At 57.1% G+C, this 15381-nt stretch overlaps 1 protein-coding gene across 3 annotated transcripts in view; it reads left to right on the forward strand.

The window, feature by feature from the left end:
* HTT (huntingtin) overlaps window positions 1-14418 on the forward strand; it is a 153332-nt gene extending 138914 nt beyond the window's left edge. For all 3 annotated transcript variants that reach the window (XM_032254023.1, XM_032254022.1, XM_032254021.1), the window contains 8 exons: window positions 420-575; window positions 3607-3797; window positions 6009-6123; window positions 6289-6502; window positions 6876-6981; window positions 8933-9095; window positions 9326-9486; window positions 10407-14418. In XM_032254023.1, coding sequence (XP_032109914.1) covers window positions 420-575; window positions 3607-3797; window positions 6009-6123; window positions 6289-6502; window positions 6876-6981; window positions 8933-9095; window positions 9326-9486; window positions 10407-10620 — 1320 coding nt within the window. In that variant the 3' untranslated portion in view covers window positions 10621-14418. The remainder of the gene's footprint in view (window positions 1-419; window positions 576-3606; window positions 3798-6008; window positions 6124-6288; window positions 6503-6875; window positions 6982-8932; window positions 9096-9325; window positions 9487-10406) is intronic.
* Window positions 14419-15381: the final 963 nt, after the last annotated feature.

The raw sequence follows: 15381 nt of genomic DNA on the forward strand, positions 1-15381 counted from the left end.
CACACATGCACCACACATGCCACATGCACACACACATGCCACACACACACCACACATGCACACACCATGCATGCCACATGCACACACACCACACGCACACAGACGCCCCACACATGCACACACTCACCACACATGCCACATGCAGACGCCACACATGCACACCATACATACAGCACAATTACCACACACACACAACATACCTACACCATATATGCACCATGTACACTCACAGATGCACCACACACACACACACATACACACACACACACACACACACACACACACACACACCCCTGTCCGGCACAGTAATGTTTCTTGGTCATGAGAACACACCTTGCCAGTAGCTGCGTTCTGGATACATTGCCTGGATTCTCACAGCACGATTCTCCCCTTGCTCTCCTGGTGTTCCACGTCTCCAGCTTCTGGTGGTCTCAGACTTGTTCACTGAGCGCAGCCAGTTTGAGCTGATGTATGTGACGCTGACAGAGCTGCGGAGGGTGCACCCTTCAGAAGATGAGATCCTCGCTCAGTACCTGGTGCCCGCCACCTGCAAGGCAGCTGCCGTCCTTGGGATGGTAAGTGACAGGTGACACAGAGGTTTCTATGCTGAAGCCACACGGGCCTGTCTGCCTCAGGACCTGGTGTTGGCCAGAGGTACAGGGAGCAGCTGCCTCCTAAAGGCCTGTCCCAAACCAGACTCCACGGCCCACGTGAGCTGCAGCGCTTCTCAGCTGGAGGGGGTTCAGCGATGGTCAGTGACATCCACAGGTCACTGTGATGTGTGTCCTGGCGGCCAAGATGTAGTTTGGGGTCCCGTATCCCTTGGCTCCTGACAGCGTTGCAGTACCCCATCCCCACAGAACCATGATGTACAGGGACGCCGAGGCAGCATAGATGGTGGGAATGCCCCTGGCTTCCCAATGCTCTGCCCCTTCCCAATGCCTCACGCCCCTTCTCAGTTACGTTCCAGGCCCTCCGAGCTTCCTGGCTGGACAGCTTCTCTTCCGGGGGCTGTTTTGTCACAGTAACCCTGCATTTCCAGTCCCAAATCTGGGTGCTGTAGTCTCTTCTTCGCATAGGGGTTGTCTTAGTCTGTTTTGGCTAAAACAGACCTTCGACTGGGTAATTTATCAACAGTGGGAATTCTTACATTTCTGGGGTCTGGAAGTTCATGGTCAGGGTGCCAGCATATTTGGTGTTTGGCGAGGGCTGCTTTGTGCTTCACAGATGGTGCCTTCTCGCTGGGTCTTCACACAGTGGAAGAAGTGAACAGGCTCCCTCGGGCCTTTTAGGACACCAATCCCATTCACAGGGGCTCTACCCCCATGACCTAATCATCTCCCCAGGCCCCACCTTCTAGTACTGTGGCGCTGCAGATGAGGTGTCATTGGAGGAGTTTTGGGGAGATACCAAGTTCAGACCATCACAAGGGTTGAGTGTTATCCTCTGGAGCTCCTCCTTACTCTGCTTCTGGTGTATCAGGATCCAGGCAGCATGGCAGCTGTATTCTGTGGGCACATCACCATGTGGTATTTGCCAAGCATCCTTCAGCTGTACACATGAAGTCATTACCCGTGGGCCCCGACATTTGGCGATGCATATTTAAGGATGTCAGATGTCAGAGCTGGCACCTCTGGTTCTTTGTCATGTGGCATTACCTAGTAATCCATGTTATAATAACAATAGAAACTAGTTTCTTCAACAAGCATCTGAGTGGCTGCCGTGTGCCAGGCATTTGGAGCCCTTGGTGAGAATGGCATGGTGGTGCCCATCCAGGCCTGCCTGCCCCATGCTGTGTGTGTGTTCCTGTCTGTCAGTAACGACGGTGCTGTCGTGATGGTGATGATGTTTGCCATCACGGCAGCCACTAGCATTTGCAGAGCTCTTGCTCCTGCACCCCCACCTGAAAAAGGCAGCCCAAGGTGGCCAAGGTCAGAGGTTAGCTAGCTTGTCCAGGTCACACAAGGTGCAGCAGAGGCGGGGTGAGCCCTTGTCCGTGCCCTGGAGCTTGACTCCCTCCCTGCAAGTCTTGATTGCTCTCGCCTAGACTGTTCTCCCTGAGCCTGAACACCAGTTGTCTTCCCTCGTGGGTGGCCTTGCTGGTGCCGTGCTGGTGAGTCGGCAGCCGCCCAGGGAGTGGAGACAATGAGTACGTGGGCTCCGTGTGTGGACGGCTCCCTTCACTTCGCATGCCCTCTGGGTGCTGCCCACACGATGGCAAAGTGGCTCTTGGAAGGGGCCTTCCCCTTTGTGGGGTGTTTCAGCTGCCAGGCTAACTTGAATTGCAACTGTGGTTTTGTGCTCAGACCCAGATCCCTCTAGGCAAGTGTTGTGTCATCAGTAATCAGATGAGAACTAATAATTTTGAAAAGCAGATCCTAAGGCAGGATGGGCATGGACACTGATTCCCAGCTCTGTGTGCACGCATGTGTGCCTTGAAGATGATCATCCTTTGTGAAAGTTTTCAGTGTGTCATGTGTTGGTACAGACGTATCCAGAGCATGTCGTTTTGAGATATTTGCTCACTGTTGTGAAATCTGTGCCACCCAAGACCGGGTCCTGATGTGGGACTTTCAGAGGTGGGACCTGGGGCTGCAGGAGACACAGTCCTCAGGGAGGTGCCACATGGCATTGTGCATATGAGGGGGATAGCACAGGGTGAGGTGGGGGCCCAAGGAAGTGATTGACAGAGAACAGCCTCCTCCCTCAGTCTTCATTCCTGGGGTGGGAGGGAGTGGCTCCTGTGTCTTCGGGTCATTTCCCCCACGGAGAGGCTCCTGCCACTGCCAAGAACCTCACCTCGTTCCGTAAAAACAGGAGGCTGCCTGACCATCCAGCACTCCATGGGAATTCTGTGTCCCCTTAGTCTTGGGCTGAAGGAGGGCATCATTCCTTGCTGACTTCTGCAGGGATCTCCTCACTGTTAAAGAGCAGATTGAAAGTGAAGAATTTGGGCCAAGTGTTTAGGTCTATACTTAATGCCATTAGGTTTGGAATACTAAGTGAAATTGAGGCCATTTTGGTCAAAGTTAGTGTAAACTGATGTCAGGGATCCCTGAGACTACCCCAGGTTTTACTAAGATTTATTACAGTAAAAGTACACAGGACAAAATCAGCAAGGGCAGAGGCCACGGGTTGATACTCAGAGGAAACCAGGCTTGAGCTTCCAGAATCTTCTCCCAGTGGGGTTGCGCAGGATGCACTTAACTGCCCCCGCAGTGAGCTGTGACAGTGTGTATGCAGTGTCATCACCAGGGAAGCCGACTAGAGACTCAGTGCCAGGGTTTTTACTGGGGGCTGGGCACATGGGCACCCTCTGCTGCCCAGGCTCTGGACTCATAGAGGGAAGGGAAGGCAGGTTCTCAGCATAAACCCTGTTGCCCACACAAGCAGCTGAGCACAGGGAGCCCCTCCTCAGTGAGGGTGGTGGGCATCAGCCAGGGGCCAGCCTTGCATGAAGCCTCCCTCAGGATACAGTCTCAGGCCTGCTTCTGCGCTCCTTAGCATGAGGGCAGCACCCCTCACTCCCACCCTCTGGCTGTGGGGAGGAGCCACTGGGACGGGAGCTCTGGTGGCGTGCAGTAGCCTTTGTCTGTGTGTGCCTAGGACAAGGCCGTGGCGGAGCCCGTCAGCCGCCTACTGGAGAGCACACTCAGAAGCAGCCACCTGCCCAGCAGGGTCGGAGCCCTGCACGGCATCCTCTATGTGCTGGAATGCGACCTGCTAGACGACACTGCTAAGCAGCTCATCCCGGTCATCAGCGACTATCTCCTCTCCAGCCTCAAAGGACTCGCCCAGTGAGTGGGAGCCCAGCTGGGGGTCGGGTGGGGGTCTCAGAGTGAGCTGTGAAGGCAGCAGTGTCACACCTCTCCAAATGCCCAGTGGGAACCCAGGCGGGCACCATAGCTGAGGTCAGTGAGTCGCAAGGGCACAGGTGTGTCCTGGAGGCTTCCTCAGGCACCCCCAGCTAGCTGGAGCTCCCACCTCTGCTGCTGTGTCCCACGGCACTTAGCGCACTCCCCCACGTGTCTTCCTGAGTCTGCTTGCCAGGCCAGTGGTGGCGCTTGTTCCCTGCTCCCAGAAGCCTGTTCTCATTGCCCAGGCCCAGCCTCCTCTCTGCTCCTTCCCCACCCTGGCCCAGCACCTTACCTCCGTCTTATTTCCACTGTGATTCCCACCTTACCTTATCTTTTGTTTCTGAGATGGAGTCCAGCTCTGTTGCCAGGCTGTAGTGCAGTGGTGCAATCTTGGCTCACTGCAACCTCCACCTCCCGGATTCAAGTGATTTCCTGCCTCAGCCTCCCGAGTAGCAGGGACTACAGGCGTGTGCTACCACGCCTGGCTAATTTTTTGTATTTTAGTAGAGATGGGGTTTCACCATGTTGGCCAGGATGGTCTCCATCTCCTGACCTTGTGATCTGCCCACCTTGGCCTCCCAAACTGCTAGGATTATACGCATGAGCCACGGCGCCTGGCCCCAACCTCACCTTATCTTAAAGCTGCTGTATGGCAGGTTCTGCACAGATGTGTCCTTGACAGAGCGCGGCTGGTGACACAACCCCTTAGAGAGCAAGACAAGCTCTTCCCAACAATGTCCCACAAGTCCGGAGGGCTCTGTGACACCCGGTCCCAGCTTCTCGCTCCAGAAGTGGCAGAGGCTTGTAGCGGAGATGGGACCAGCCTCTCTGAGTCATAGGCCCCTGCACAAGGAGCTGTCTTTAGAGGGAAGGTGGAATTCCAGCAGCCACCCGCATCGGGGAAGATGGGAAGGGGGCTGGGAGGAACAGCCAGTTATCCCCTTTGACAAGTGGGCAGGAGATGGGGGCTGGGTCAGAGTTGAGTGGAAGACTTGGAGTGAGACGGGAAGGTCTTGGTGGGCACAGTTGAGACAGGAGGGAGGTGTGAGCCAGGGCATGTGCCAATGGCCATCAGCAGAGCTTGGGACATGCTGGAGCAGGGACAGTGCTCATCTGGGCCAGAGTGGCAGAAGCCTGTCGGGGGGCCCTTCTCACCTGTCATCCTTGCTGGGCAGTGGGTGCTGTGCTGGCAGGACAGGCAGACAGCTGGCACCCGTCTCTGTGTCCCTGGAGCCTGGCACAGGGCCAGGTCACATGGGACACAGGTCTGCAAATCAGGCACATATGTTGGTTAGCAACATGATTTTGGGGGGCAGCCCAGAATGGGTCCCAGACGCAGGCAGAAGCCCTGGTGTGCTGACATCTGGGGCTGTTCTGTGGCTCTTGGTGCTGTGGGCACGGAGGACTCAGGGAAGGAGAGTTGAGATGGCCCGAGAGTTGTGTTTGGGATGCAGAGAGCTTTTGGCATCCAGGTGGAGGTGGCACATGGGGCTGGCCTCAGCACCATGGGCAGAGGGGCTGTGTCATGTGCCTTCGAGGTGGAGGTGGACCAGGTGGTGACGGCTGTAAGCATCCCTGGGCATGTTTCTGCGGGAGGAGGGGGCATCATGTTGGTTCCTCTGTTCACAGTGGCCACTCATTCAGTCCCTGGCTCCGGGTTCCTGCGGTGCTGTGGGAAAAGCAGGCACTGATGGGGATCACACAGGCAGCACATCATGGTGGAGTGTGCCACGAGGGAAAAGCATGGGCACTCAGGAAGTAGAGGGGACTGGCCGGGGGTGTGCGAATCCAAGGCCTCTCTGAGGGACAGCAAGAGGACGTGTGTGGTGGCCACAGGGGATGGTGGGCCAGGCTGAGAGGGCAAGGCATCGGGGCTGGTAGACGGGCTCAGCCACCCAGAGAGTGTTGGTCCGGCAGAGGCTGAAGGGTCAGGCCAGGTTGCAGGGGCCCGGGGAGCCATGCAGGGTGGATGCTCCCAGGAGCCAGCCTGGCCCACAGCTCTGCATTCCTGCGTGGGGCCAGGTGCGTTGTGGGGCCGTCTCCACGGTGGCTGGGAGTGGCTGAGCCTGTCCTCTCCATGGTGGCTGGGAGTGGCTGAGCCTGTCCTCTCCACGGTGGCTGGGAGTGGCTGAACCTGTGTCCCGCTTTCAGCTGCGTGAACACGCACAGCCAGCAGCACGTACTGGTCATGTGTGCCACTGCGTTTTACCTGATTGAGAACTATCCTCTGGACGTGGGGCCAGAATTTTCAGCGTCAATAATACAGGTGAGTGGGCCCCAGCTGTCCTCCTCTGCACACGGGGAGTGGGCTTCCCTTCTGTTTTCCTTGCAGGATTGTGGCAGTGGGCCAGTTGCGACCTGGGGGGAGGAGGCATGAGTACCTGAGACCGTGCAGTGATTCTTTGACACGGAAGCCTTTCGCCCCGTGCAGATGTGTGGGGTGATGCTGTCTGGAAGTGAGGAGTCCACCCCCTCCATCATTTACCACTGCGCCCTCCGAGGCCTGGAGCGCCTCCTGCTCTCCGAGCAGCTCTCCCGCCTGGATGCAGAATCCCTGGTCAAGCTGAGTGTGGACAGAGTGAACGTGCATAGCCCGCACCGGGCTATGGCGGCCCTGGGCCTGATGCTCACCTGCATGTACACAGGTGAGCATGGACATGGTGCCCGCAAGGCTGGCCCAAGTCCTGTTCAAGGGAGACAGGAAGGAGCATGCTCACTCAAGGGACCTAGACCAGGCGCCCTCTGATTTGACACCTTTGCTCTTGCCCTAAACCAGCCCCATCACCTTGCAAGAGAGGCTCTGGAGCCCAGGCAGGAGTACCTACTCAGGGTTGGCTACCCCCCCGGTCACTCATCCCATGTGGCTGAGCTGGGCTGGATCCTGGGCTTTCGAGGGGCTCACATCATGGGCTTTCAGATCTCCAGGCACTCGTTGGACTTCTGTGTACAAAGCATGTCTACAGAGCCTGTTGCGTTGTATGGATGATGTCAGCTTCATACCGAACACTTTTGTTACAGGGAAGGAGAAGATCAGTCCTGGCAGAACCTCAGACCCTAATCCTGCAGCCCCAGACAGCGAGTCGGTGATTGTTGCTATGGAAAGGGTATCTGTTCTTTTTGATAGGTAAGAAACGAAGCCCCATCCTCAGCTGTTTGCTTCCCTAGGAACTTGGCCTGAAGCTGTGCTTTTGTGTGTGTCTACTGATGCCCCGACCCTGTTGCTGGGGTCCTGCCAGCGATTCCCCACCACAGCCTGACCGTGCTCTGCCTTGGTTCAGGGCTCCACTGGGTCCTTGGACCCCAGCACTCAGGTGTGGTGTTGACCAATTCCCAGGTTGTCCCAGCGCCTGCCCATCTCCCCTGAGGGCTCCGGGACAGTGCCTGGCAGTTGGGCGGTGTGGCAGGGGGCAGGAATGACCAGCCTCTGGGAGGGCAGGACAGAAGCCTGTGCAGAGATGAGGAGCTGGCTCAGCCTGGCCGCCTGTCGTGAGAGGGGAGCCCTTGAGGCCACAAGAGGGGGTCCGTGGCGCCTGTAAGCAGTGTGAGGAGCAGTGGCAGAAGAATGAAGGTGAAACGCACACGTCCCTGAGAGCCCAGTGGTTGATGGCTTTATCTCCCTGCCCCCCCGCTGTGTGTGCATTTGTGTTTAGAATTGGCTTTGCTCGCCTGCTCTGGAAATGGGTTAGGAGCTTTGTAGGGCTTTTTCTCAAGGACAGGGTCCCCCGATTTGCTCTCAGGCGTAAGTCCTGGCCACATGGCGGATCTGGGGCCTTGCTGCACTGCCTTGCCTGTGATTTCCAATTGGGGTGGCCAGTGGGGAGCCATTTGGCTTTTTTCTCAAGAGCATACTTAAGTGGACCTCTCTCCATTCTTTGACCAATGAGGTATTCTGGTCAGCCATGTTTCCATATTGATTTTTTTTTTTTTTTTTTTTTGAGACGGAGTTTCGCTCTTGTCACCCAGGGAATGCAATGGTGTGATTTTGGCCCACTGTAACCTCCGCCTCCCAAGTTCAAGTGATTCTTCTGTCTCAGCCTCCCGAGTAGCTGGGATTACAGCTGCCCACCACCATGCCCAGCTAATTTTAATATTTTTAGCAGAGATGGGGTTTCACCATGTTGGCTAGGCTGGTCTTGAACTCCTGACCTCAAGTGATCCGCCCACCTCAGCCTCCCAAAGTACTGGGATTACAAGTGTGAGCCACCACTCCTGGCCTCCATGTCAATTTAAAAATGCACCTCTGCATCATTCTTCAGTCCCCACATGCTCACTGAGCACCACCGCGGCTGGCAGATGGGCATAGGGAGGTGCCACGACCAGTCCTGACCTTCACGGGGCTTGCAGTCTAGTGCCTCCAGTGCTAGGTGGTGAGTGCTCCAGAGAGTGGTGCATGCCGTATGCTCGGCTGCTCTCCAGACGCTGCGGGGAGGCACCTCGGAGTTGACCACAGGTTGCTGTCTGTGGAGCGGTCTCCTCAGAGCGGCTGCAGCCAGGAGCCCGCATGAAGAAGTGCCGTGCAGTTTCTGGGCCACCGTCCATGCATCTCACACACGCTGGCACGTGTGCACTGATGGGACGGGAACATGACGGTTGCTTTTCAGCACTGGACAGGATACTGCTAAAGGGGCAGGTTTTAGGAGCTGGTAAGGGGAGAAGCAGCGAGAGCACAGATGGGGTCCAGGCTTCCTGACAAGGAAAGAGTCCTGGTTGACAGCAGTGCTACAAGGTGTTAGAGCACGTGGAAATCTGTGGAGCATTCGGATATGCAAAGCAACAAAAGCATTGCGAGGACGGGTTCTTCAGTTACGATTTTTAAAATCTCTTTTGTGACCTCTTTCCCGCTGCCCCACACGAGCTGGACAGAGGAAGAGCTGGGGTTGAGTGTTTAGTCTCAAAATTCATACTCCGGTTGCTTAGCCTCTGACCCCACTTGGAGAGTCCCTCACGGCCAAGGGTACCTCCCAGTCCTGATTTTACATCAGCATTTTGCCCAGTGTTAGAGCAAGGGCCCTCCACAGGCAGGTTGGGCAGCTGTGGGAGCTGGTGCCAGGCTCTGACCTGTGTCCCTCCCACAGGATCAGGAAAGGCTTTCCCTGTGAAGCCAGAGTGGTGGCGAGGATCCTGCCCCAGTTTCTAGACGACTTCTTCCCACCCCAGGACATCATGAACAAAGTCATTGGAGAGTTTCTGTCTAACCAGCAGCCGTACCCCCAGTTCATGGCCACCGTGGTGTACAAGGTGAGGTGGTCTGCGTGTGGTGTGGGGATGGAATGGGGAAGCCCGGAGGTGGAGTCGCCCGACTTCCCAGCAGATTCGCCATTAGGGCCCAGCTCATCCCCTTTAAAGCAGCAATGCCCCTGGCCCCAACCCCAGCCCCACCGCCCAGGCACAGCAATTGCTTCCCGCCCCCGCTCCCTCTGCTCTCCCCCGCCCGTCCTGACACTCAGACACGTGCTCACTCCTTGCAGGTGTTTCAGACTCTCCACAGCACTGGGCAGTCGTCCATGGTCCGGGACTGGGTCATGCTGTCCCTCTCCAACTTCACGCAGAGGACCCCGGTCGCCATGGCCACATGGAGCCTCTCCTGCTTCTTTGTCAGCGCGTCCACCAGCCCGTGGGTTGCGGCGATGTATCCTCTCTGGGTCCCTGGTGCTGGCTCCATTTCCCTTGTCAACACTGAGGCTCGTGTTTCATGATAAAAGTTTTGAAACCTAACCTTTGCAAAAACCCCACGTATGCCAAGGTGACAGACCCTCAGCCCCAAGGGAGTAAAATGCTGACGGGTACAGAAAGGAGAACAGCCAGACCTTTGCTGACCAGGACCTCTCAGAGGGGCTGGTGTATGGCGGAGGGTCGAAGCTGAGGAGCCCTTCTGTGGAGGGCCGGGGTGAGGGCAGCATGGGAGGGCGGCGGTCTCTGCAGACGTCCCGCCCAGTCACGGGCTCTGTGTGGCTGGGCTTCTCCTGACACTGCTTCTCATTAGCTTTGGTCATTGTGCCTCAATCACCCTCTTGGGGAAAGGCTTCAGTCAAGATCCAGTTCCCACCCCCAGATGCTGGCTGCCAGGAGTTCCCTTTCCACAGCCCTCCCCCAGGACAGATCACAAGAGCCTTCAAGCTGCGCGGTTGTCCTGGTACTTACAGCACATTCTCGCCCAGTGTGCCTGGCACAGCTCTGCTCTCCCTGCACCGGAGCAGGGCTAGTGGGGCCAGCGGGAGCGCCAGCACTGCACAGGAGCCAGGCCAGGTGAGTGCTCCCGAGTGGGTGCCTGCCCTCAGGGCTCCTGCTTCCTTGGCCAGCTCTGCCCAGCTCACCTCCGCCCTGCTGGCCGTCTAGCTGGCCTTCCAGCAGGGTGCTCAGCCAGCCAAGGGTTGCAGGAATGGAGGCGGAGGCGATGCTGTGGCTGGAGCTGTCCAGGTGGCCCTTCCGGGGCTCTGCTTGCCCTGCAGCTCCCGGGCCCCTCTAGGCTGTTTCAGGAGAGGACCCCCAGGTGAGGAAGGGAGGCAGCATTCCCTCATTGCCGGCCTTTTCCCTTAACTCCTGCCCCAGCCTCCCACACGTCATCAGCAGGATGGGCAAGCTGGAGCAGGTGGACGTGAACCTCTTCTGCCTGGTCGCCACAGATTTTTACAGACACCAGATAGAGGAGGAGCTCGACCGCAGGGCCTTCCAGTCTGTGTTCGAGATGGTTGCAGCTCCAGGAAGCCCCTACCACCGGCTGCTGACTTGTTTGCGAAATGTCCATAAGGTCTCCACCTGCTGAGCGCCATGGTGGGAGAGACTGAGGCGGCAGCTGGGGCCGGAGCTTCTGGAAGTCTGCACGCGGCACCCTGCCTCCACCGGGCTGGCTCGGTCCCTGTGGGCTTCCGCACCTGCCGCAGGCAGCCAGGCAACGCGCGTGTCTCTGCCACGTGGCAGAAGTGCTCTTCGTGGCATAGTGGCCAGGCAGGGAGTGTCTGCAGTCCTGGGGGCGCTGAGCCTGAGGCCTTCCAGAGTGCAGGAGCGGCTGTGCCACACGCCACGTGGGTGACCAGACGGTGTCCCTTCTCCTCACACTCACCTGTTGGTGCCAGGTTGCAGCTGCTCTTGCATCTGGGCCAAAGTACCCGCCTCCTGCAGGCTGGCTGTTGGCCCCCTGCTGTCCTGCGGTAGAAGGAGCCACAAGCAGGCTCTGGGAACGCGGGCCTGCTCTCCCCGCCGGGGTGTGCATGTCATGCCCGGTGTCTGGATGCACAGATGCCATGCGTGTGCTGGGCCAGTGGCTGGGGGCGCTAGACACCCAGCGCCATTCTCCCTTCTTTCTTCTCAGGATTTAAAATTCAATTATATCAGTAAAGAGATTAATTTTAACGTAACTCTTTCTATGCCCGTGTAAAGTATGTGAATTACAAGCCCGTGCTGCATGCGACAAGGTCTCTGGAGGTGGGCAGGGCCCCTTGGCCACGCTCCCTCTCCTGTAGCCACTGGCATAGCCCTCCTGAGCACCTGCTGACATTTCCGTTGTACACATGTCCGTTTATGCATTCACAAGGTGACTGGGATGTAGAGAGGCTTTCTTGTGCAGGTGGCCACAGCAGGACTGAGGACGGGCGCCACTGTCCTAGGAGCATGTGTGCCTGGAGCCCCTCCTCCTTGGGCACAGATGACTGAATTCTCCACCTACCAGTGAAGGACAGCAGCCTCCCTGTCCCTCGGCTGGCAAGGCCAGCCCTCCCTGGCTGTGAGCAGCCTCCGCTGTGTCTGGAGACATGGGCCTCCCACTCTTGTTCCTTGCTAGCCCTGGGGTGGGATCTGCCACTCCATGGACGCATGCTCCAAGAGTGTCACTCAGCTATGTTTTGTCTGAGCCCCTCTTGGTCAAGAGCAAAGCTTGGTGTCTTGGCACTGTTAGTGACAGAGCCCGGCAGCCCTTCTGCCCCTGTTTCAGCTGACATCTTGTGCTGGGCCCCTTTTAGTCAGGAGAGGGCAGATCTGTGCTTACTGGAGACCCCTCCACGACACAGTCAGAGCCACCACTCCTGTCCCCAGGCCAGGTCCCTGGACCGGCCTCCTGTCTACAGGCCCAGAGGAGCCCAGCCATTAAAGCGCAAGTGCACCCTGGACATCGGGCTGCCGGCGACGTAGGAGCTGGATGTGGCAGCTCTGCTTGCCGTTTGCCTGTGAGACGGGGCAGGGGCTCCGCTTCCTCAGCCCCAGAGGCGAGCCAGGCAGGGTAGACGACTGTCTCGTGGCAGTTTTGGGTATTGAATATGGTAAGTGGAGGAAATGTTGGAATTGTTTTCCAGAGTCTCTGCAGGTGCTGCCTTGAGACCCCCAAGCCTCCACCTGTCCCTGTCCTCTGTGGCAGCTGGACAGCAGCTGAGATGCGGGCTTGTGTGCTGCCCACATACATGAAGGGGGCCAACAGTGAGCCCCTCCTCTGCGAGGCCTGGATGAGACTTTTCCCACCAGCTCCCAGCAGAGGCCTCCGCCGGCTAGGACCACCTCGTCCTCATGGCAGGGTGGCAGGAGCGGTAGAAAGGGCTCCGAGGAGGCCTTGAAGGGAAGCCACTGAATTATAACAAGAAAGTCGCCGTTCTTCCTTCTTGGCTGGGGGCTCCTGTTTCATCCTAGCTTTTTCTGGAAAGGCTGCTAGAAGGTTTGGGAATGAGGGGAAAGTTCTTAGAACTGTTGCTGCTCCCCACATGCCTCCACTGTGGGTGATGTCAGCAGCTCTGAGATAGAAGCGTCACCAGCCAGATGTTGTTCCTGGCTAGATGTTTACATTTGTAAGAAATAACACTGTGAATGTAAAATTTGGAGCCATTCCCCTGAGAATGCATACTGCTGGGCTCAATGTGGAGCTGGATTGTCCGCCTCTTGTTTACGTTGTGATCTAGAACACTCCTTAGCAAGGGGTTCAGAACACCCCGCTCTGGCAGTAGGTGTCCCCCACCCCCCAAGACCTGCCTGTGTGCTCTGGAGATGAATATGAGCTCACTAGTAAATTGACTATACCCATGTATAAGTGAAGTGCACGTGCATATAGACATATCTGTAATTTTATACACACACGTCTCAAGACAGATGCATGGCCTCTAAGAGTGCCCGTGTCGGTTCTTCCTGGAAACAGACTTTCCTGAGACCTGCCAGGTAAAGTTAGCTGCGTGACGGACATCCAGGCGTGGGACTCAGTCAGAGTAGGGCTCATTCATTGGTCACTAGGATCCCGCTGGAGGAAATGGTCTCCGTATCAACTCTATGCAGAAGCGAGGGAGACTATCACATTCCTAAGAGTCTATGGCAAGCACCAATCATATTATTCACATTTCTTTGAAAATGTTATTTATTTGGTTGTCAAGTTTTGGTGGTGGACTGTGGGGAGATTGCTTTTGTTTTCCTGCTGGTAATATCAGGAGAGATTTTAATGAAACCAGGGTAGAATTGTTTGGCAATGCACTGAAGCGTGTTTCTTTCCCAAAATGTGCCTCCCTTCCTCTGCGGGCCTGGCTGAGTCTATGTAGGTGACGTTTCCAGCTGCCAAGTGCCCTTTGTTATCGTTTACCCTCATTTCTGCCAGCACGTGTGTCTTTTCAGGAGGAAAGTGTGAAGCTCAAACCCCTCCAGACACCCAGAATGTAGCATCTGTGAAGGCCCCGTGCCCTAAAGGACACCCCTCACCCCGCCCTTCATGGAGGGGTCGTTTCAGAGCCCTCGGAGCCAGTGAACAGCTCCTCCTCTTGGAGCTGAGATGAGCCCCGTGTGAAGCTCTGGATGGATTGTAAACAGCAATAACTCGGTTTGTGGCCGCCTGGCAGGTAGACCTCCCCGCATTGCGGGGCAGAGTGAGGTTAGTTCTGTGTGTCTCGGGGGTGGAGTCAGCCTCCTCTTGCTACCTGTGAGTGTCCTTCCCAGCAGACATCCTCACCGGCCTTCATCCCTCCCTCCCTTCCCCACTCTGCGGGGAGCACCCGGGACCACAGTTGCTGGCCAGGGTAGACTGGAGCTGTCCTCCAGGGGGCCGTGTGTGGGAGTGAGAGGAAGGAAGACCTCGAAGCTGCCAAGGCACCTAGGAGAGCTCCCGATGGCTCAGACGAGAAGAGGACGCTCGCTCGCCTGTCCTGGTCCTGGGAGGAGGGAGCCCCCAGAGCGCCATATGACAGCGGAAGGCAACCTGGAAGGCCCGGGGGCCACCCTTCTCCCGGGTGCCGCCACGCTCTGGTGCAGTCGAAGGAAGACCTTTCTCTGAGTTATTTCCGGGAGCACAGTCTCCCGCGGCAGTCTGGGTGGTGACTGCCAGCCTTGGAGGATCATGGCCAGCAGGGACCTGCCTATGGAGGGTGGGCACTGGCCCAAGGGGCCTCCTGTCCAAGTCTCCCTGCTTCGCACTGTGGCCAGAGGGAGTGTCAGCTGAGCGCGAGCTCCCCTGGAGCCAGCAGGGCTGTGATGGGCCAGTCCCGGAGCTCCACCCGGACCTGACTGTGTCTGAGAGCAAGGGGAAGGACTGACGAGAGATGTATATTGAATTTTTTTAACTGCTGCAAACATTGTACATCCAAATTAAAGGGAAAAAATTAAACCAGTTGCTGTGCAGGCTTGCTTGCTTTGCTTCATGAGAACCTAGACCTTGCCAAGCTGGAATCTTAGGAAATAGTCTCCTAACTACTTCTCCAATAGGGGCAGAAACTGTCCCACCAGCTAACATCTGACATTACGGTGGGTCCCTCAGGCAGCTGCCAGCAGGGACAAGCCCTGTGCTTTCTGTAGCCAGAGATGAGGAAGGGGCCCCAGGGCTTGGGCCTGGCTAGGTGCCGCAGCAAGGGCCTTCACAAACCACGGTGCAGGTGGTCTTCCTGTCCTGCGCACAGAGCTGCTGGAGCCTTCGTGGTCACATGACATCAAAAGCTTATATGGCACACACAAGCCTCAGGACTTGGCTACTGGGGCTGGAGCAGGTCGCCAGGCCTGGCACAGAGGTGAGCTGTGTTCTCCCAGGACCCGTCACCCTTCCGCCTCCTTGGCCATTGGCACCTGTGTCCCTGGCCCAGCTGCACCCAGCTACTCCCCAGCGCAGCTAGCATGTCCCACCTCTGGTGTGGCCTGGGCTGCTGTGTGTTCTCAGGACCTGCCACATCTGTTCTAGCTTGTTTTTTCTTTCTGAACCAGCACCTACTCCAAGAAGCCTCAGCTCAGCGAGGATGCTTCCTTCTAAGCTCTGGCTGAGCCTCTGGGGAGCCTTGGTGGTCGGTGGTATCATCATCTTGGGATGCAGATGTCTTATCCACCTGCAAGAACAAAAGCCCTGTGGCTTCCTCTGGTGCAGGGCATTCAGTAAATACGCTGAGGGCCTGTCTGGTTCTGGCTAATTGGCAGGGGTCATCACCCATTCTTTCCCTGCTCTGCTGTGCGTGCCAGGAGAGACGGGCCCAGTCGGCCAAGGGGGCAGCTCCTGCTGCCTGTTCTCCTGAGGCACGTGCGGGGGCCCCGTCCTCTGAGTAGGGATAGGGAGCACTCGGCCAGAAGGATGTGGATGGGCCCAGCCAGG

Source organism: Sapajus apella, unplaced genomic scaffold (assembly GCF_009761245.1).
Source record: "Sapajus apella isolate SASKATOON/1434 unplaced genomic scaffold, GSC_monkey_1.0 scaffold85, whole genome shotgun sequence".
Lineage (NCBI taxonomy): Eukaryota > Metazoa > Chordata > Mammalia > Primates > Cebidae > Sapajus > Sapajus apella.